This window comes from Ictalurus punctatus, chromosome 7 (assembly GCF_001660625.3).
Source record: "Ictalurus punctatus breed USDA103 chromosome 7, Coco_2.0, whole genome shotgun sequence".
NCBI lineage: Eukaryota > Metazoa > Chordata > Actinopteri > Siluriformes > Ictaluridae > Ictalurus > Ictalurus punctatus.
Genome location: NC_030422.2, coordinates 14497346 through 14520099, shown reverse-complemented (window position 1 = coordinate 14520099; position 22754 = coordinate 14497346). Strand labels below are relative to the sequence as shown.

Here is a 22754-nt window from a genome sequence, read left to right as displayed (position 1 = left end):
GCTTATCTGAGGTTTAAATCACTGCTAACAAAAACAAACAAGTCCTTCTCAGTGGGGGAGAAATGTTAGGAGTGCAGAGTGCTGCAAAGCACGGCTGGTGTACGAAATGCTTCAAAAGCAGCGTCTATAAGGCTGACGGTGAAGGATTTGTTTTTCGACCTGTGCAGAGTGAGCACTTGGGAGTTCACCAGGTTCAATGAGCTGCGAAGGAAGGTGATAAAACTAGTTTATCAACATTGCACTTCACTGTGATTCAGGGAAGGAAAAGAACCCTGCCTCATATCCTCACAAGGCAGACAAACAGAGACCGAGTAAGGGCGGGATAAAGAGCCCGGGAACTGCCACACGGCACCACGGTCCCCTCAGGACCACCTGAGTTTACAGTTTAGTCCACCTAAAGCTAGCTGTCAAAATCTTTAAAGCAAAATGGATTTAGTGGACACGTTTTTCAAATTTCTTTCAAAATTTCTTAGCCGAGCTCTATCACCTGCAAAACTGTAACTCTACAGTATATATATATATATATATATATATATATAGATATATATATATATATATATATATATATATATATATATATATATACACACTCTGGTTTTAAAAAGTTCAAAAGTAAAAAAAAAGTCGCTTGGATCTAACACCTTTAGCATAAATACTATACTGAACGACAATGAAAATCCAATCTAAAAACAATTGTAATGTTTGTTATGTAACAACTATAAGGTTTATAAAGATTTTTTTTTTAAAAAACAGGAAATAGTCAATGTTCTGTGTGAGAAGGTGGGCTGGCGAGGTGAGGGCGGCATCACTTTATCTTGTAATAGACTGGTGGAACATGAATCATCGATCGGCTCATTGCTTAACTGGATTTTTGGATGACCTCTATCTGATACGGACCTGGGCCAGACATGCATATATTTTTGACTGCATGGCACGACATGGTATATGATCTGCATGTAGTCGCGCACTGCTTTGTAGTTCATCCAAAGATTGAGTAACTTTTCCTCCCACACTATTCCTCAACCAAGGAAGAGCTGAGATGTTTATTGGTCATGTGACCAAAAAATGTCTCTAGGATGATGGAGTCTGACGTTTAACGGTTTACTTGGTAAGACTGATAAGGATTCATTAGGCATGCATTTTTATTCGCACAGCAATAGAGGAGTAGAGATGGTCTTATGAAACAGTTTACTTTATATTTACTGTGAGTTAGGTAAATTACTATCATTTGCTAGATTACAATATTAGACCTTATCAGCGATTTAAGTAAACGGCGCAATATGGGGAGGAGCTCGCGATTTTTCAAAATTACCGTAGTTTTTCCGCAGATTTGGTCATGTGACGTCATCGCAACACGCATTCAGCCGGAGCCCACTTCGATTCACGTGAGTACAGCTAACTTTTTTCGCCAATAAAAAAAATAATAACTCTGCAAAATCCTGTACAAATTACCTTAAGATCTACAAAACCATCTACAGGAAATGCTTGCTTGTCAGAGAAATGTACAAAGAGTTCATTACTGAATAATGAGCATAAGTGCAAAAGCAGGTGTTCAGCCTGATAAAAACTATAAATCTTTTAAAGGAACCAAAGGATAAAAGTAAAATCCTGAAACACACATTGAAATGAAGGACAGAGTTAAACTGTCAAAATAGATAATACATCAAACCACACACATTCTTTTGTTGATTATACAGCAATGTTTTTTCTATATGATTTTTTTTGTTGTTTTTAAGTCCACTGAGTTCATTCATGTTCAGTGGCTGCTTTATTCCTGTCAGGGACAGGGAACACCGGGCTCGAGCTAGAAATACACCGTGGATGGGACACAGGGCCACATGTTATTTAGAGTAGACCATGCAACTCCTTGGGTGATTTTAGGATGGGAGGAAACCAGAGAACCTGGAGGAAACCCACACAGACTCATGGAGAACACACAGGGACAGTAACACATAAAAACTTCATTTATTCCCTTTTATCTCTAAGAGCTGAGCAATTTCAGTCCAATTTCTGTCTTTTTAAAACTCTTTCTCTCTCTCACCTTGGTCTCTCTCATGCCATGGTCGGCTGACTGGTGAGCTAGGGGAAGAGTAGAAGTCCGGGCCTGTGGGACTCGTCTCCATGCTGTCCTCTGGAACAGTCTTAGGTCGCTTACTGCACACACAATACAGACATGAGTGAGGGAGTACTCGATCAATTCTGTTTTTAGGAGGAAGTGTGCAAATATAAAAGAGTTAAATGATTGATGTGGGGATGAGGTGCAGTGTGTGCGTGTGTGTGTGTGTGTGTGTGTGTGTGTGTGTGTGTGTGTGTGTGTGTGTGTGTGTGCTCACCTGCCAGGAGGGGAGGAGATTGAGCGGTGTAAGCTCACTGAGTTCAGGTCATGGTAATATGGTTGGCTGGGCATGTCTGCCATGGTGAAATTCACCCCTGCCCCCTGCGTGATAGGAGCTAGCAAAAGAGAAAGAGAGAGAGATAGAGAGAGGGGGAGCGGGAGAGAGAGGGAGAGAGAGAGAGAGAGGGAGAGAGAGGGAGAGAGAGAGAGAGGAAGTAAGGATATAACCAAATAAAGAAGGACAGGAATGTTTTATTTTTTAAAAATTCAATTAATCCATCATTTCAACATTTGCAGTACATTACCTAAATCTTATCATACACACACACACACACACACACACATGTGCGCGCACACACGCACACAATTTCGATACAGTTCTCAATTCGACACAGTTGCTCAGAACTAGTTTTGCATGCAGACAAACCCAAACATAAGCGAGGACGTAACTTGATCTCCGAGTAGAGCCGCCCTCAGGGTTACAGAGGAATCTGTATATCACACATATCAGATCTACAGAAAAACCTCAAGCTGTTCACTGGTCTAAATCCTGCATCCCTCTTTATTCACACACAAAAGTCCATCCCAGAAGGTTCGCTCTTTTATGGACTGAGAAATCTATACCGGGACAAGACCGGGTGCTGAAACATCTTATAAAAAGTGTCCTGTTTAAATCCAGGCTGTAACTCAGTATAGTAAGCTATTGTCATTTATATGTAGGCCAATAAATGATCTAACGTCAACAGTTACTCATTATAAACAGTGATAATGTTGTCTTGGCGAAACTAATGGAATGAACCCAGAAGAATATCAACAGGCACATAAAAGCCTTTATTATTCAAGCACGTCAAGTGTTTACAGACCAAATTCACAAGACTAGTGCACTCCAGTGAAGGACCCACATTGTCCACTTTAACCCTAATACTGGGATGAGGACATAAAAGCTATATTCGACCTAATTTCTACTGCATGTGTAAACCTTAGGCTTGAACATGATATATGAATTTTAATTCTTAAGGGATTGATTGAATATTTGGCAATACCGATGTCTCTACTACAACTTTTTTCATACAACACAATTCTGATTACAACAATGACTCAGCACGATGATACCACTGTATTTGCGACACAATAAACTGTACTACACTCTGAACATTACGTGACCAACTTTGTTCAGAATCTGCAGTAGGCCTGCCGTTAATTCATGATGATGATGATGGCATAGTGACGGCTACAGGCAAACCACCTTTCTAAGCCATTTACATATCAGTTTAAAAATTATTTTTACACACCAGTTATTTGTTCTTTTTGGATAGCACGTGCAGTTACTACAGATAATAATGTCGACATGATTCCCAGTACTGAGAGAAAATGAAAAACAAACAAAAGAACCTGTTTACTCAGAATTGACTGGAAGTACACAGGGGGAAAAAACTGTCAACTTTCAACTGTCAGTTTTATTTTTTATTTTATTTTTTTGAGGGTTAGTATGTTGTATCAAATTTTTTCGTTTGAGCAAAGCTTAATAATTGCCAATAATTTTTTAGGTTTCACTGTTCTCAGTGTCTAAAGCCGCATTATTTTGTAGCGTGATAGATTATTCAGTTCAATGTAGCATTAGAGTACATAAAATGATAAATATCTGTAATTCATAGTTTTTGAGGGAAATCTGTGGTTAATATAGTCAGTGTAGGTGGACACGGTGGCACCTCCAGGGTTAGGGGTTCAAATCCCACCTCCACCCTTCATTTGTGGAGCTTGCATGTTTTCCCGGTGCTTCGGGGGTTTCCTCCGGGTACTCCGGTTTGCTCCCCTAGTCCAAAGACTGATTTGGCATTTCCAAATTGTCCATAGTGTGTATGTGTGACTGTGCCCCGCAATAGGTTGACACTAGGGTTATCACGATAACGAAATTTTAGTAGTCGGTACCAATACCAGTAAAAATTCCACAGTACTCGGTACCAAAGCAAAACACAAAAACATGCTAATTGAACAACACACTATTTTATTAATAAAGTTAAACATCGATATTTTTTTTTAAATGCCATTCTGTATACTTCAAGTATATCATTATTATTAAAGCTACTAGAGTTATCCAGACAAGAGTAGAAATGTTTTTCTGACTGACTGATATTAAAGACAAACAGTGCTAGCCACACATCTATTATTTCTAACACATAAATTTCAGATATATACCTCACCAAAAAGCCTGTGTTGTGTAAAATTAGTGAATTCAATCATGTCCTCCCATTTATTTAACCCCAATAAAAGTTTATAATAAGAACCCCTGACCGTATTACCATTAAACGCATGTATGCTAACCATTAAGTCAGCAAAATCGAGGATGTTTTCTTGCACTTATACACTCCAATTAAACTATGCTACACCATTCATAATGCAACCGCTATCATAATTTTAAACTGCTGATGCTTGAACTGCTTGAATAAATACAGCCACTCTTCCTTAAAGCACGGTTAATCTATCCGCACAAATTTTTTTTTTTTTTACGGGCGCAGCTTTTACACACTTAGCGGTTATAGCACCGAAAGTGGAAAACGAGCATCTTAGAGAAATCAGTGTATTTCACCTACTATATAGTAGGCAAGCATGGTGAAAATGTGCACCTATGAAAACTTCCCAACTGACTACCTGTCAGGAAGCGCTTCAGTACCAGTATTACCGGTACTGGTAAAATCTGAAAATCTGGTACCATCAATTATTTTTCTTTTTAGTACTGACTTGGTACCGAAGTACCAGCACTTTTGACAACCCTAGTTGACACCCTGTCCAGGCTGTCCCTCGCCTTGTGGCCCGAGTTCCCTGGGATACGGTCCAGGCTCCATAAGCAGTATGGAAGATTTATGGATCGTCAATGTAACTCAAAATGAACGATTTATTTTTTCCTCTTGTGTTTTAAAGTTGAATAAAACTACACAAGAAAGGTTTTGGTAAAAGATTTTCTCATGCCTGTCTCATTCTAAGACTTTTAATGTCACTGTGTATTGGTTGTCAGTTTGTATTTACTATATATTTAGATTGATAGAGTTTTCTGATACAGAAGTCAACAGCTGCTCTTAGAATTTGTTTCTATGTGAGATTAGAGGGGAAAAAAGGTTTTCTGGGTTTTTTTTCTTCCTACAGGGAAGAGTGTTGAAATTATTGTCTGTGATAAACAGCCACAGCACACAGATGCGGTGGATAGAGCTTAGTTAGAAAAACTCTGAGTATTCCTTCAAAGCTCCCATTCCAGTATTAGGATTAACTGGACTAACCCTAATTTTAGGGTTAGAGCTTAAGGTGCCTGGTCTTTCCTAACATCTCTAATGCCAGACTATTAGGAGTGAAAGATCCGTTCCCTCTGTTTCCCCCTCCTTCGCAGCTTCTTCACTCGAGTGCATTAGGCTTGGGTGTGAGTTCTGCTCCTCTTTTAGTGCTGAAAGGCGGTATGATTGGACACCCAGATTTCTGAAGCACCATGAAAAGCTCAGCAGTTCAATGAGGCCAAGCTGACAGAGTGGCCGTCTCATAAGGTGTGTGTGTCTGTGCGTGTGTGTGTGTGAGTGTGACACTGGGCATTTTGTTACATGTAGAAGGTGTAACATGTATCAGTTACAGTGTCATCAGGTGCGTGTGCGTGCGTGTGTGTGTGTGTGTGTGTGTGTGTGTGTGTGTGTGTATGTGTGTGTGTTTGGAAAGGGCGGCCTCAAAACCCCTAGGCAGTACACACAGATCCTGCCTGAGGGAGGCATTGTCCTCAACCAACACTGAAAGAAAGATTCCTGTTGGAACATCTGTCATCGTCTTTGATGAAGGCAGGCATGTCTACGCACACACTCCTGTACAATCATTCACACACACACACAGACTCACTCACACACACACACACACACACACACACACACACACACACACACACACATGCTCACATACACACATGCTTTCATACATCACACACACACTCACACATACACACACACACTCACACATACACACATGCTCACATACACACATGCTTTCATACACCACACACACACACTCACACATACACACACACACACATGTTCTCACACACTGCTCCCAGGACCTGCCTGACTGGATTCTCCACACATGTTCTGGGTAAGTACCTCTCTCACTAAGTCAGGAAGGCTGAACATAAAAGAAGGCATGATGACAATGTGTGTGTGTGTGTGTGTGTGTGTGTGTTTGTATTTGTCTGTGTCTATATTTGAGCTTCATGGCAAGCTCGACTTACTTCTGGATACTCTGACCAGCTCTGAAACGCTGAACACTCCTGATTTGACAAAACTGTCTTCCAAGTAAACTGTAGGACAAAGAACAAACACACTTTAGCTGTTTATTTATTCTTTGACACTGGATCACATTAATTGCATTAAATTACATACTGATTTTTATCATGACAATTATGCAGGCATGTAATGTTTATCATAATATCGCCATATTGCCCAGTCTTAGCGATAAGCCTGGAAAAGATGTTCATCTTATTACTGTGGGCCATATTCAGGGTTGAGGTCGACTCCCATAGTGAGGAGATGACACCAGTATTGCTCAGCATTCAGACCGCAGATGTAACTACAAATTGAAGCAAGACTTTAAGTTGCAGAGGAGCTCCTGAATTTAGGTGCGTGTTTCAGTTACATTCGGTTACAATATAACTGGATATTGGCTTTGAGTAAGGAGCAGGATTAAGTCCAGCAGCTTGTTTATCCCCACTATACAGTAGGTGAAATGCAGTACGCCAATGGAGTAGTATGTCCGAATTCTAAAACAGGTGAGAAATACCCGGATGTCCTACTGCTTCCGCCGAGATTCGGCAGTATGGAACCAATGGACACTGCGCTATCCCATAAGGCAATGGGACTGGCTTGGAAGAGGTGTCAGAAACAAAGATGGTGGAAGGCAGTGTGTCAGCTCTTTTTAAGTGTAAGTGCTATAGGCATTAAACGTTGTTCCTTGAGGTTAAACCGTACTTTTTTTTAACAACATCTGAGTAAATTGTTAACTTGTTGAAGGTTTAAACAAAACAAAACAGTTAAACAGTTGCCACAAGGCGCCTCTTTAACTTTTTTGCGGTTATTATGACGACGTAGGTCACATGACAGTGCCGACATGGCGGGTGTAGTATGTCCAGGTTGTATTCATACTACACGCATGTACTCATCATGACTTCGGACGCACGGACAAACTGACGCAACTACATTATACCATACTGAAATGTGTTTAAGACAATGTAAAATGTGCGAAAGAAAATTTGCCCTAATGTCCAGAGTTCAGATCCTGACAATAGCCAGGAATCCACAAGAGCCAATCTGGCCATGCTGTGTGAGTGGGAGGGATGGCATACACACTCCCTTCTCAATCAGAGTGACACTAGAAAATCGTGGGCATCTGGAAGTCCGAGTATGTGGAAGAAGGAACACACTCCTCTGAGTGTGTTCAGCTGCCCTCTGATGCAGCACAAGCAGCAGTTTGAAAGATACAGTGACTGGCTTCACATATCTCGGACGAAGCACTTGTTAGCCCATACCCTCCCTTCTTGGTGGCTGTGGTATGATAGAGGGGAGTTGGCTAGTGGGTGGGAACTAGTAAATGACCAAATGGGGAGAAAAAAAGGTGACTTTCCCTACGTAAATATTGATGCAACTCTAAATACAGCCCAGTGAGTGCAAACTATCCTCCGCAGCTCAGCACAAGGATGATGGGGTACATAGGCCAGCACCACCAGCAGTAGTAGCTATGGCAGGCATGAGTCATGACCACATTGCAATTCTTCACTAAGCAAGGGAAGATGAAAAACCTGCTCTTGCGGTAAACAGCTAATTATGCATCACTGACCTCATTGCTTGCACATAACTGAGTGGAAAAAAGTGAGGGGTAAAAGAAAAGCTGTGTGGTATGCTGGTATGTGGTGTTTCTTCTCCATGCCTACACCCTGATGACAACATACACCCAGCGACATAAACTGCAATCTGTCAGCCATTCTGTCATTTAAGAAGTGACATTTTGATTTTTCTTTTCAAATTCTAAATGGAACATATTTGGCTTTGAGGATGACTTCAGTTCATTTAGAAGACTGACTGCGGTTCCAAGCCAAATAGATGTCTTGACGCAATTTACTGAGTGAAACTAAACGGTACATATTCGCTTTTCTTGTAACGTTTTCTAGGATTTCTCCCTTTCAATGCAGGAGAGTCAAGAGAAGACTGCCAGCTGCGAAACTGCCACCAAAACAGCTGCTTCAGTGTGGGTCTTGCTAGGTCAGTGAAGAAGTCAGAGATCACAAAGATTCCCACACTGGATCATAAATTAAAAGTCAGGATGTGAAATGCACACTAAGACACACTCTTGACTGATACATGTGGGATGTTCCATTACACAGTCTCGGCCCCATTAGCTTTCGCCTGGATGTTTCCAAGCAGAACAATTGGAGCTTCTCGCTCGAAACCCTGCAAATCTCATCAGTGGTTCCTTCCGGCTGAGTTCTGAGAGCCTCCTGTTCCCAGCAGCTGGGAGATCACATGGAATTTGTCAGCGCTGTGCCTTTGTTGTTTAACGCAAGACACTTCAGGTGAATAGTTTTTTTTTTTCATCATAATAATAATAATAATAATAATAATAATAATAATAATATACTACAATCACTAGTCTTTCTCCAGTGGAACTTTTTCAAAGATCTATTCATGCACATGATTTATGACCATTTTTACTTAAATGTGCATGAATTTGCATACTTCGTAAAGCCAAAAAGCTAGTCTTTGGATGATGTTCGAATTAAGGTATTTATTTGACTGTGAAAACATTCTCAAGAGAAAGACTAACAGAAAAGTTTGGATGAACATTTCTTTATCGTTTATTGATCTTTATTATTTGAGAACGAATGCTCACAGAAAAAAAAAAGACGACCCTCTAGTAAGTGTGGTTTATAAGTAAAGTTTATAAAGGAAATTGACATATATGATAATCACACTAACATATGTACAGTATCTCACAAAAGTGAGTACACCCCTCACATTTTTGTAAATATTTGATGATATCTTTTCATGTGACAACACTGAAGAAATGACACTTTGCTACAATGTAAAGTAGTGAGTGTCTAATTGGCTAATTGGGCCCAATTTGGACATTTTCACTTAGGGGTGTACGCACTTTTGTTGCGAGCGGTTTAGCCTTAAATGGCTGTGCGTTGAGTTATTTTGAGGGGACAGCAAATTTACACTGTTACACAAGCTGTACATGCACTACATTGTAGCAAAGTGTCATTTCTTCAGTGTTGTCACATGAAAAGATATAATCAAATATTTACAAAAATGTGAGGGGTGCACTCACTTTTGTGAGATACCGCATATGTGATTGTGGCAGGTGGATGGAACTAAGTTTCAAGTAATGTGGTTGTAAGTGAACAAAACAGTAAATAAACACTTTTCTGCTGAGTTTTGATTTTGATATTTCCTTTACTACAGGGTAGAAGACGTCTTATAGATGCAAGTGATCCAAAAATCTGATTGATTGGTGTCTTGCCTTCACAGAGTGATTTTGTTTATGGTGGTAAAAAAAAAAAAAAAGAAGCCTTTTTACGCTGGATGTGTGTGTGTGTGTGTGTGTGTGTGTGTGTGTGTGTGTGTGTGTGTGTGTGTGTGTGTCTGTGTGTGTTTGAGATACCTGGAGGGTTCTTGCCAGGCTCATTGTTACTGGGACTTCCTGACTGCTGTGAGTCTGTAAACAAATATAAAGAACGTGGATTAGTACACAAAACATAGACAGAGTGACTCAAAGAGCAGAGGCAGCGCAGATTACATTACCCTCATTTATCATCCACTTCCATTCCCTTCAGCTTTATTTGTTAAGCTCTTACCGCTTTCTAGAGCTTTTTATTTGTTTCTCTGGCAAGGGGAAATTAGTGAAATCCTTGATTATCATCATCCAAAGCTGACTCTTAGGACACAGGCACTGACATTTGGTAATAAAAAGCTAGTTTGTCTTCCAGGAACAGCAGTCAGCATTTAAAAAAAAAAAAAAAAAAAAAAGAACGACTAATGCATTTGTCAGGGAAAAACATGCGAACTAAAAGTATTAAAATTCGCATGCAAATCCTAATCTATTTTGTACGTGATGGCAGTTATTGTTTGGTTCCCACCCAACCCCCCACCTCATCCTCGCTGGGAAAGACTGCAGGAGCTCAGTCCTGACAGGCCAGGCCAGATGTGTGCAGAAACATGTTTTTTTTTTTCTCCCACAGAATGGAGGAACGAGAAAGAAAGTAAGAAAGAAGAGAGAGGAAACGCACAAAATGTGCGTCTTTCTGCTTGAAAAGCCACGCACATGCAAAATGCACTTTTGGAGGTCCAGTGCTTGACCACACATCATATAATGCAGACGCAGTATAGAGGGAGATATAGAGGAAGGAGTGGAGGGAAAGGTGGGAGGGCGCGAAATGAAAAAATGAGAAGAATCCAGCATGTCGTTAGGGTGTGCTTTCAATATACAGAATCCTGACTTATGACGTTACCTTATACGACCTCCTGGAGGCAGGTGCACAGAATTCTATTGACCATTTGTTTTCTTTTCTTTTTTTTTAAAGCTGTGGGATCTTCCACTTCTGATCAAAAACTACGATTACTGACTGGTAGCTTTAATTAGATTTGTCATTATTAGCTGAAACCCAAACAGCACGGAAGACATCAGCTAAGAAGAGCCCTGAGTCCAGTACTGCTTCGGCCGAGCGTTTGGATCCCACCCTTGTGATTTACACACGCTCTTCAGCACATGCACTCACGCAACACAAAGAGCCACACATGTTTGAGGGGCCCTGCAAGAACGACCAAGACGATATGATCTCTAACATGGAGACTAAGATAGCCATGCTTGGAACAACACTCTTCCATAGGTTTTTTTTCGCAGTAGGAGATATGAAGAGCAAAATAGAGAGAGAGGGAAAGCATGAAGAAGAAGAGATGCGCATACAGTACGTATAAAAAGAGGTTTCAGATATAAAGTCTCAGAAGCGCTTTGCTTGCGCAGCCGATAAAGGCCTTTTCTTTGTGTACTAAGTTTAACTTTTATTACTCCCACCCCCAAAGCAAAAAATTGACCATTCGACAACGCTGCACAAATGGAATGTTCTTGGCTGCGGCTCAACAATGACAAAGACAAGGAGGGAGCACTATATGTTAAGGGCGGGGAAAAAAACAGAAAAAGAAACATTTCTTTTCTAAGAGAAAGAAGCGAGCGCACCACAACCTAATGCTAATAATAAATTCTATATCGCACCTTTTATACACAGAAGGTACCTGCTCAAGGTTTGTACTTGAACTCATCTCAGAGATGTGTGAATATTCTGGGTAAAATAACATCTAGTATTTAATAGTTTAAAGCTTGACTGGACTATTAGCTCTTTGATTGGTGGGACTGGTGCAAAGCTGGCTGTGTGACAGTGCCAGTTCCTATGCCAACTTCCCATCCCCCTTCCCTGCCGATCAGCCTTCACATATGCACTATCCACCATCCATCAGTCTGGATAAAGACACCTCCTACTGGGTCCAAAAAAGAGAAAGATGGAGACACATAGAAAGAATGGAAGGGAAATAGAATGGCTCGAATCTATAGGTGCATTCTAGCATAGTGTTGTTTACTGTGATTAAAGTTGAAACAATAGAGCAGCTGGCTCTGGCATTTAGACATCAAATGGTCCAGACTCATTTTTCATTACAGACATGGACACACACCGATACTGTAGAAACACACCCCACAGCTGTTGTCACACGTACACTAAGCGTGTGTGAGAAGTAAACAACAAATGTAGTTTATGCACGTTTAATAAAAATAAATAACACATTACTTCTAAGATAAAATACCCAATTTCACATATAATTATAACGACACGCCTGTGTTTTATAGATGTATGTGTGTGTGTTTCTATGCAGAGGTACACAGAGGTACATATGTCTTTGCAATGATGTTCAAATGGAACAGACGTATGGGACGGTTTAAAAATAAACGTCTGTAAGCCACGTACATAAACAGTTTTGCCAGGGCTGTGCTGAGTGTGAGTGCGTTTTGTAAGTGTGTGTACTTGTGAGAGTGAGACACAGATACCCGAAACACACAGAACCTCTCCAAGCACACTTCTTGGCACCCAACGACCATGTCAATGTTTAAACAAACAAACTAGCAGAGAAGCAGCGTATGAGAGAAGTCTAGAGAGCAAAAGAATCCAGTTCAGTCCCGTTCGATCCTAGTCTACACACTGAAGATACACTCGGAATAAAGTTTGTAGTTTGTTTTTATAATATAGTTGATTATTTTATACATGTTATGATGTCTATTTCCAAGACCATATTTAAAATTTATTTATTACAATATTATTACCATGAAATTAAATTCAGGAGTTAATTTAATTTAATTGTGATATTCTCCATGCCGTTCTGAACTTGGCTAGATCCAGTAAGTGTTACTTGCTTACATTCTTCATTTCTCAACACCAATTACCAATATATACATTTACACACTACCAGACAAAAGTTTAGAAACACTCATTCTTTATTTTTATTTCCACATTTTATAATAATAATAACATCACCAAAACTCTGGGATAACACAAATTGAACTATGGGAATTATGTTGCGATAAAAAATCCAAAATAAATTAAAAGCATCTTCAAAGTAGACCCCATTTTTGCCTGGAATTTCTAGAAATGTATTCTTGGCATTTTCTCAACCGATTTCTTGAGGAATCGCCCTGAGATGCTTTTTAAACAGTATTAAAGGAGTTCCCACCTACGCTGGACTCTTATTGGCTGCTTTTCGGAATATTTCACTCCAAGTCGTTCATTTAAAAATCTATATTTTCTAATAAAAGAAATGAATATGTTGGCACGATTATATTTTTGTCTGCAACACCGATTCCAAACATTTAGTCACACACCTTCAGATCAAAAGATTTTTAAGACCATGTGAGAAACATTTCAGTCAAGTGAAAAAAATTTGTAGTGTGAAAATATATATATATATATATATATATATATATATATATATATATATATATATATATATATATATAATTTTATACACACACACACACACATATATATGTAATATATTATTATTATTATTATTATTATTATTATTATTATTATTATTATTATTATTAGTGTTATTGATGTTGTTGTTATTGTTATTATAGTGGGCAATACGGCAGAAAAATCCAATCATAATACCTGAAGATAGAAAAACGGTGGTGCCTCAATATAAAATCCTTAGAAATCCTTAGTTTTTAAATATCCTATCTCTTTTTTTATCAAAGTCGTTTATTTAACACAAGAAAGAAGAGAAAATAAATGAATAAATTAGCTGTCTATCACTATAAGATAAACATGCAAGCAGTCTTAGACTATTTTGTCATTCTCAACTGTATGACTAAATTTTAGATTAACCTCTTAAAATCCCAGGACTCACTGGCATGTCCGAACTCACAACCTTCCCTCCTGTAAGTGTAAAACAGAAGGTGTTGAGTCACACACTCCCAGGACAAACCTCTTTCCTCTTGCTTTCTGATTGTATTTATCAGTTTCTGATGTGCAACCCAGCTCAGCATTCTTTTCATACAAGTCATCTAATTATATAATGATCATTCCTTTCCAGTTCCTTTACAGGGGGGGAAAAAAAAAACAACTTTTTTCTCCAGCAGTCTTTCTCTGGAAACACAACTCCCACTCTACCTCAACTAAACATAAACACACATTCACACTCCTATACTTGGCACGATCCCTGTGCAACCCAGCCGGCCTCTTGTCTCTGTTTTTTATTTTGTTTAAAGTTAGCACGTACTGGAGCAACTTTTCTTTGCTGGCTGAAGACTGGTCTGTATCATACACACACACACACACACACACGCACACATGCACGCTTACACACACGCATTGAACGACAAGGAACATGCATACCGTCGACATTTCAGGAGGAGGCGTCTGGCAGCCATTTTAGAAAGTGAGCAGGGCTGCACACGTACTGCTCTGCTTGCCAAGGAAACCAGGCTTTAGCCAAGAATTTTAGCTTTTCCTCATTTTTTCTACTCTCTCTCTCTCTCTCTCTCTCTCTCTCTCTCTCGTGGGCCAACCATGGAGGAATAGAGAGAGTGAGAGGCAGAAATATCTCCTAATTGTGGGCTGTCCTGGTTGAAATGTTTTGAGCAATGCAGCTGCACTAGTGTAAATACTGCCTGTGGCTGTATGTGTGGGGGTAAATGTCTGTTTTTTCATGTATTTAGGTGTGTGTATGTATGTATTCAGTCATCGGTATTTTGGTGCTGGCCAGGCTGAGCATTATTACCTCACAGTGCACGGCTGTGACTTCAACACACACTTGCAAATCAGCCGAGGTGGATCTTGGCGAGCGACTGTTTAGCTTTCTTTTTTCGCCATCTCTCTTTTGTCTATCTCAATCAGCCTGTATTTACATTCCCATCAGTGTCTACATACTTCACAATCAGTCTTTCATTCTGCAATTACTGCTCCGTATCGGCCCTTCGGTAGATCTCTCACAACACCCTTATCGTTTTTGCTTTCTTCCCTGATGCTTCTTCCATGCTCCCTCTGTCATTTTCTATTGTCTTAGACCCAGCTCTTGTTGATAAAACACCAGGCCCTTTATCAGAACCAGCCATAACCTAAACAGAGATAGACGGAAGAAAGCATCCTGGCACTTGCAGAGAGTGAGACAGCGTGAGAGAGGAAGCCTGTCGTGGCAGTTTTGGTGCCAAAGCGGGGTGTGAATAGTGGGCACACCAAAGCCGATGGGCATCTGTTCTGAAAGCTGACACAAAGACAGACTGGCGGCCATCTTGCGATGAAGTCGCGCTCACGTGCGTGTCTCAGATAAACGATAAATGAAAAAGAGTCAACGAACGCTACGGGTTTAAAGATTCTGAACTGAGATTTATAGTGGTATCTTTTGTCTTTATCATTATTTTTGTACTATGTTTACTACTTTATGCATTTATCCCTGTAATCTCTCTAAACAACGTCATTTTAACCCCCAAAAAAGCAGGTGAATTATTTTTTCAGAAATGCTTCTTTTCCGGTTGACTGAAGCTTTTTCTTATTCTAGATATTGCTATAGTATATTTCTAGACATAGTATATTTTAGCATCAGACATAACATAGTAGTTGCATTTATGGTGCTTACACATACCCAGATGTTCACTCGAAGCTGTTCACACTGTGTGTTTTCATGACAGAATAAATAAAATATGTCCCTAATATATATATATATATATATATATATATATATATATATATATATATATATATATATATATATATATATATATATATATTATCCAGGCCTGACCTTATATTTATGTTAGAATTATGTGACTTTATCTTTATTATTATGACTTTACTTTCCTGCTATTTATGTGATTTCATCGATATCTAAGCACATTCTAACTAAAAACACCAAACCTGCCATGACGCAACAAGCATAAGACACCACTTGCATTTATTAGTACTTCCACATACTTCACTATGTTCTCATTATGTATGTTCATGACAAAAACCTGGGCCCCAAGTTATCATATCCAGTCACACATTTCTGACTCATCCAGCTTTGGATTTTCATTCAAAAAACAAAAGCCCAAAATAAGCAATAATGCAAAAGGTCTTTGAGAAGAGAGACTAAAATCAATATGAAGAGGAATGTAAGAAAGTGTGTAGTGGGTGTAGAAGCAGGAAACATAAAAACACTGGTAGGAGAACAACACAGACAAGACAGGCATATTATATATATATATATATATATATATATATATATATATATATATATATATATATATATATAAATTATTTTTTTATTTTTAATAAATGGACAGTGTGAACAACAGAAAGAAAACAAAGAAACAAAGAGACAAGTGTGTGTATTTGTGTATGCTACTCCATGACGCCTCTCAACAACAAAAAGAGAAGTGTCAGATAAAGCAAACTCTCTCACATGCAAGTATACCGTAGGTGCACACTCTGACAGGGACAAAGTCGCATTATTGATCTGTCTGTGTGTTAACAAAGGCCACCACAGTCTGACACGCAGCGTCATGCAGCGATTGTTGCCTTACATATGTCTGCTCTGGCAGTCCACGACTGAGGCCACTGAGACTCATCAGTCACATGTCAAACCATGGTGTCACAGTGACACACACCGTGCGCCTTCACATCTCAGAGACAAAAGCAGAACAGAGCGTGCACAGATCACCGCAGCCAAAGGTCAAATCATAGACAGATTATGGAAATGAGTATTATGGAGGTTTTCAATCCTGCAGGTCATTCTGAAAAGTCTGGGAGTAGTATGTCTAGGCGATGAGATTTGTATAAGCCTGAAGGTGTTTCTCTACCCGTTACAATAATTCTTCACAATAACACTTTGCTAATAACACTAATGTAAATGGGTTATACTTGATTGTTTGGCTAACCAGAGAAGCACTGATCTGATACAGAGTATGTGAGTGAGGAGGCATAGAGCAAAATGCATCTAAAATTAACATTGAATTGTCTTTGGCTGAACCTCATCACATAATGCAATCTATGCCCGGGACTATGACGTGTTGGAAATTATCAACAACTGTCAATAAGCTCATTACTAAAAAAGAAAAAGCAAGATCAGTGAAGAAGATAAAGTGTTAATCAAAAAATTTCTCATTTTTCAAACTAAATTGCCCAAAACTTTTAATACATGAAATGCATGTGATGCTGACTGACACAACACAGGTCTTTGAATGTAGGAAACTTTGAACTTTTCTTAAAGCATGTTGCCATCATAGCCATGATGATTTGCATAACCCAGTAACAGAGGCCACAGGGCCATGGAGGAGTCTGGAGGGAATTCGTACACAAGGCGGGGGACACCCTGGACAGTATGCCAACCCATCACAAGGCACAATTGCCCACCCATTCACACACTACAGACAATTTTGGAAATGCCAATCAGCCTACAATGCATGTCTTTTTACTAGGGGAGGAAACCAGAGTAACCGGAGGAAACTCTCGAAGCACTGGAAGAACATGCAAACTCTGTGCACACAGGGCAGAGGCAGGAATCCCAACCCCAGGGGTGCAAGGCAACAGTGTTAACCACTAAGCCCTAAAATGATTATTTTACTGAAAAGGTGAAAATGCTATCAGTGCTTCCCAGTAGATAACTCCTGAACTTGTTTAATCCATTGAGAAAATGGATTATCAACAAACGATTCAATAATCCACAAGTGCCACTTTGAATTGCAATTTCTTTTTACCACTGATATGCCTGCACCAGCATGGACATTATGTCGGGAGATTAGCACACAGCTCCTACCCTCTTGTGTTTGTCTGCAGGGTATTTATAGCGGTAGTAAAGACTGCATTGACTGAAATTGTATGACATCTCATCAGGGTATCTCCCCTTCCCAGTGACAGCATGCCACTTGGATGTGTATTGTTACTTGATTGGCTGAGTGAGTGGCCCATTTGCATGAGTGTGCGCGGTGTCGTGGGACAGTGGGGGGAGGTCCGGGCCGATTCGGCCTCGGCTGTGGCAACTGGCCAACAGTCCTTTTGTAGCCGTCGCAAGCCGGGCAAGGGAGGTGGGCACAGAAAGAGGTGCAGGGAGAGAGAGTGAGACTATAGACTTAATTATGCATGCACATTTCCCCATTCATGGAGGTGAGTGCGAAAGAGGGCGAGGGGTTGGGTGGCAACCAATGACATTCCACCGTACAGAGCTCCTGTCTGGAAGAACACTAATGAGGTGACACTCAGCGGCTGGAGCCCAGCCAAAACAGTCCATTAACTCCACACAAGTAGTTAAGAGGAGGAGAGACTGGGAGGGGGCAGACGGGGAGAAGAAGTAAAGGAAAAGTTCAAGAGAGAGGCAGAAAGACAGAGAGGGAGTGAGTGAGGCGAGTTGTGAATGACACAACAGGGGGCCCATGGTGAAGGGGGGGTGAGGGGGTGGGGGGGTCATGGCGGGGGGGGGGGGGGGGGGGGGGGGATGGGGTGTGACAGCGAGCGTGTGTGTCTAAGTGTGTATGGGAGGTCAGTAAGGCTACTAGAGTCTCATGCACTCTTGAGACCCAGACTCAGACAGGCCTTTAACAGTCTGCCTCCTTTCTTTCATCTCTCACTTACCAAGGCAGAGTAGTGCAGGATAATGGCAGCCATTTCCCAATATCGTTATTGCAGTTCCGAGGCTTCCACGTCCTTCGTGCATGGCAGTCTGGCTTGTTAATCAGCCAGACGGAAACTGATGATCATTTGTACAAACTATATTTGACTCTTTGACGTGCTTATATTACACCTACTGAATATGCTGTCACTTCTGGGTTAACTCAACACACACACACACACACACACACACACACACACACACACACACATATATATATATATATATATATATATATATATATATATATATATATATATATATACACATACATACACACACACACACACAATTTGAATACAATATCCAGACGTTACACAAATGAAATTTGAACGTAAAGAAACTGTAGGTGGGGACATTTTAGGGACATGAGTGCATCCCTGAGACACACACACACACACACACACACACACCCACACACACACACACACACACATGCATGTGTGAGGCACACAGCAAAATGCTGCCTCACCACATAGTTATGTTCGCGCTGTCAGAACATGTTGTATGAACCATGTCTCCAGCAAAAATCCCACAGAACTCTTCATCCTCAAAACCACTGACACATGTGCAGTGACATCAACATCAATAATTGAAATATAAATATTCATCTAAATGAAGGGAAGGCGTATAAACATTCAAGCTCCAACAGGATGTTCGTATATTTAATGAGTGTCACTGTGATTAAAACATGAAAATAACTTTTCTTTCATGTAGACTAAGATCATTTAAAACACGTGCTGCTACAATCAGTTCCAAAATCACTGGCACCCTTGGTAAAGATGGGTTAAAGAAAAGGTTATGAAAAAATGTCTTCATGTGATTAATTAGCTCAATTTCACTGACCTTTAATAGAAGTACATTTATTTAAATTACATTTTTACTCAAACGAATTTACGTTTTAAGAAGAATGCCAATACTTCTGAAGCTCACTGCATATTATAGCTGTATTCATATTTGAAAAAAAATTCAAATAACAACAGTGTTCCCTCAAAAACGTCTTTCTTAGGCTCTCAAAAGAGTTTAATGAAACAACATAATTGGTTATAGAAACTCGAATATTTCACTAATCCAGTGATGCAATACTCTCCAGCAGCTGTGCTAGTTATTTTATTCATCCTATTCAAAAGCAGATTAGGTGCAAAATGCATATAACCTTTAAATTCACCTGGTAGCATTAGACTGCTTTGTGTTTCTTTGAATAAAAATGCTTCTACATGTTATAGCAATCGACTGTGTTTGCTCCCTAACTAGGTCTCAACCCTCTGAGATGCAGGAAAATACAAGTTGTCAAGCAGGTGGGAAAATAATGGTTATAGGTAAATAATAAGTAAAACACTGATTCATAACTAATCCTATAATTCAAGGACAATGCTTCAACTGTTATCATGTGGTTGTTTATATGTGTCTGAATCTGAGAAATCCTAACGGTTATTTTTGATCATGTTTGCTTATTTAGGCATTTATTTGAAATGGTATTATTCAGTGTTTCTGAGACAATCCTGCTAAATGATTATAAAGCAACAAGGACTGCAGGTTGTGATTGTGCCAGGCTCAGCTGCTGACCAGGCAAGGAAGATGATCAGTATAATGCCAACTCCTGCATGAGGAGGCGGGGCAAAGTGCCAAAGTGGCAGGGGCAGAGTATCCAAGTATGGCCCAAGTCCAGCTTGACCCAAGGGCAAAGCAACCATTTACATCTACACTACAACAAACAAACAATTACAACAAGTACACACATTCACTTGTACCCAAATTAGGATGCTAAATGACGTATTGGACATATATCACACCACATCTAAGGCAAGATTTTGGCACAAAACTGACAAAGAAACAAAGCATTCACTCATTTAGGATGCTCTGCCAAAAAAAACAGAACAAGACTTGGGAGGATAAGACTTAATTGAATTTGTCATTGCAAACGTTAAAAAAAAAAAAAAAACCTCTCAGCACAGCCAACAGATGTCTGAGCACTTTTATAGTGCTACAACACCACTAATTTCAGACTGGAAAACACTCACCAAGTGAAAATAGATGCTGCAGAAGTCCCTCGTGGTCTGTTTCTGCCACAACATTCAATTACTGTCAACATTGAGTCTCTCTGTCTCTCATTCAGAAAAGGCAGAATTAGGTAGCCTATATCTGTGGTAGGAGCTTCAACAGAATGATGGGACAAGTTATTCCAAACATGGACAGCCTTTTCAATGCCCAGTTATAAATAACCCCTCCTACTCTTGATTAAAAAAAACATTTAAACAGACAATGCGATTCACAAAGCCTGTAGAATATACACTGCAAAGTGCAAAGACGCAACAGCAAGTCCATGTACACATCCATCAGCATCTCTACTATCCAAACCCACTAGCCTAAACAGAATCGATTTCCTCCTTTAAAGTTGTTGTATGTTACAATTCACACAGATCAGCTGTTTTACTGAATGGTAAACGTACTAAAACAAGTCTTCACAAGCTCTTAACTAAAATCTCCATAGACTGAAGGACTCCTGGGGCCCGGCACCTCTGTTAAAAGCTTGATCTGGGTAATGAGCTTTGCATACAGTGGACCTTATGAAACACATACCAGACACATGTTAACTCAAAGCAGCCATGTGGAATGCTGCGTAGTAGGATTAAAGTGGCGTACACTGTTGCTTTACCAGGTACAGAACCTGGTAGCTTTCTGTAGTAATATTCATGATCCCCAGGTGAAGACTTACAATTCAAAACTTCACGCTCAACATTCCCTTACATGAATATATTATTATTATTATTTGATATAATGCCTCCTTGAGCTTTTAAATTCAATTGAAGGAACTACAGCAGTGACTCAGACACCCTTGAAAGGGACACTACAAGAGCATGTAACCGCTTCTCTTGATAAAGCGTCTCAGGTGGAAAGTGTCGGCAGGCCAGTGGCTGATGATTAACATAAGCATAATGAAGGAAGCTCTCGTTTAGCTCTGGAATGCCCATGATGCCCGCTACAAGGTCAGAAGACAGGCAATGGGCCAATCAACTGCAGCGACAGACTGGTGATCTCAGTGCATGTTGGGTAGTCCTTTCTAACGGGCAGATGCTGTGCAATAATTCACGTTCTATTAGTTGCAGGGTCCGTCCTCCCTGGAAGACATTCAGAAAGGCAAATCTGCTATGTGCTCTTGAGGCTTGCTAGGGCGTCCCTGGGCTGCAGCAGTAACAACATGTGGTTTGGCTCCTGTGTTCAGTTTATACGTGCGACAGAGAGAGGAGGAACCGCTAAATGAATTTCAGATTCTGTTGTTCCAGCACCAAAAACAACGTTACACAAAGTCTGGCATAAAGCAGATGCTGAGGAATGCTGCTATTAACAGAATCTCATACGTTAGTAGCTGCTCATCGGACCAGTATAAAATTGAAATATCTTAAGGCAAATTTAAGATAGAAAAAATACCCCTTAGCGGTTGAATGAAAGACATATTTAAAAGTCTACTAAACAACATAATTTAGTTGTATTATGTGAGGCTGCTACTTGCATGTTTATTTGAAGCTGTGTATTAAATCTTTTTTAAACAATTTATTAAGCCTTTTATACAATCATTTGAAATACATAGATGTAGCCACCCATTAAAAAAAAGAAGAAGAAGAAGAAGGAAAAAATTTTTTTGCCTTGAATATATAAATATTTCTTTTCCACGCTGACTCAACAAATGGTGCATATCAAGTAAGGACAAGAGAAAGCCTTGTGAAAGGGAGAAAAAGACTGCAGTGGAGTGCAAACAGTGTTGCTCTTTTTGTAATCTCTGTTATGTAGCATGAGAATTATAGCAGGCTTCCCTGCACAGTATGGATGCAGTCGCCCTCCCATGCCGTAGGGGCTGGGAATGCAAAAGGCCTTTGTGTGCATTTCAGTTTTCTGGCGGGGTGTCAGAGCACTAGAATGATAAGAACAATGCTCAGCTGTTGTAGAGACAGATTCAGAGGAGAGGTGTTAATGTTCCTCAAAAGGTGGCTTTTTAACCAACCATACTACACATGTATTAAGAGAATGGGAAAGACGTTAAGAAAAGCCGTCGAAAGTTATATAAAGCCCCATGTTAAGATCTTTTGATTTCGACTGAGGTTTGCCGTCCAATAAGCCTTTCCATGAGCCAACTCATGAATTCTCCATCCATGGTCCTTAGATTCCTTCTCTACTCCTTACTTCTGCCATGTCCTCAGTTCTTTGAGGGGTCTTTCTTG

General features: G+C 39.9%; 1 protein-coding gene and 1 long non-coding RNA gene across 4 annotated transcripts in view; one reads left to right on the top strand and one right to left on the bottom strand.

Moving 5' to 3' along the window:
* The window catches only part of LOC108267570 (nuclear factor 1 B-type), a 93491-nt gene that overhangs the window by 33161 nt on the left and 37576 nt on the right, over positions 1-22754 (bottom strand). For all 3 annotated transcript variants that reach the window (XM_053681280.1, XM_017471770.3, XM_053681281.1), the window contains exons 3-6: positions 10013-10066; positions 6588-6656; positions 2334-2451; positions 2042-2154 (exon numbers count right to left, since the gene is read on the bottom strand). In XM_053681280.1, coding sequence (XP_053537255.1) covers positions 2042-2154; positions 2334-2451; positions 6588-6656; positions 10013-10066 — 354 coding nt within the window. The remainder of the gene's footprint in view (positions 1-2041; positions 2155-2333; positions 2452-6587; positions 6657-10012; positions 10067-22754) is intronic.
* On the top strand, positions 6241-7746 carry LOC128632962 (uncharacterized). The gene is made up of 3 exons (XR_008396662.1): positions 6241-6451; positions 6858-6974; positions 7074-7746. It is a non-coding gene; the product is annotated as an uncharacterized LOC128632962 (long non-coding RNA).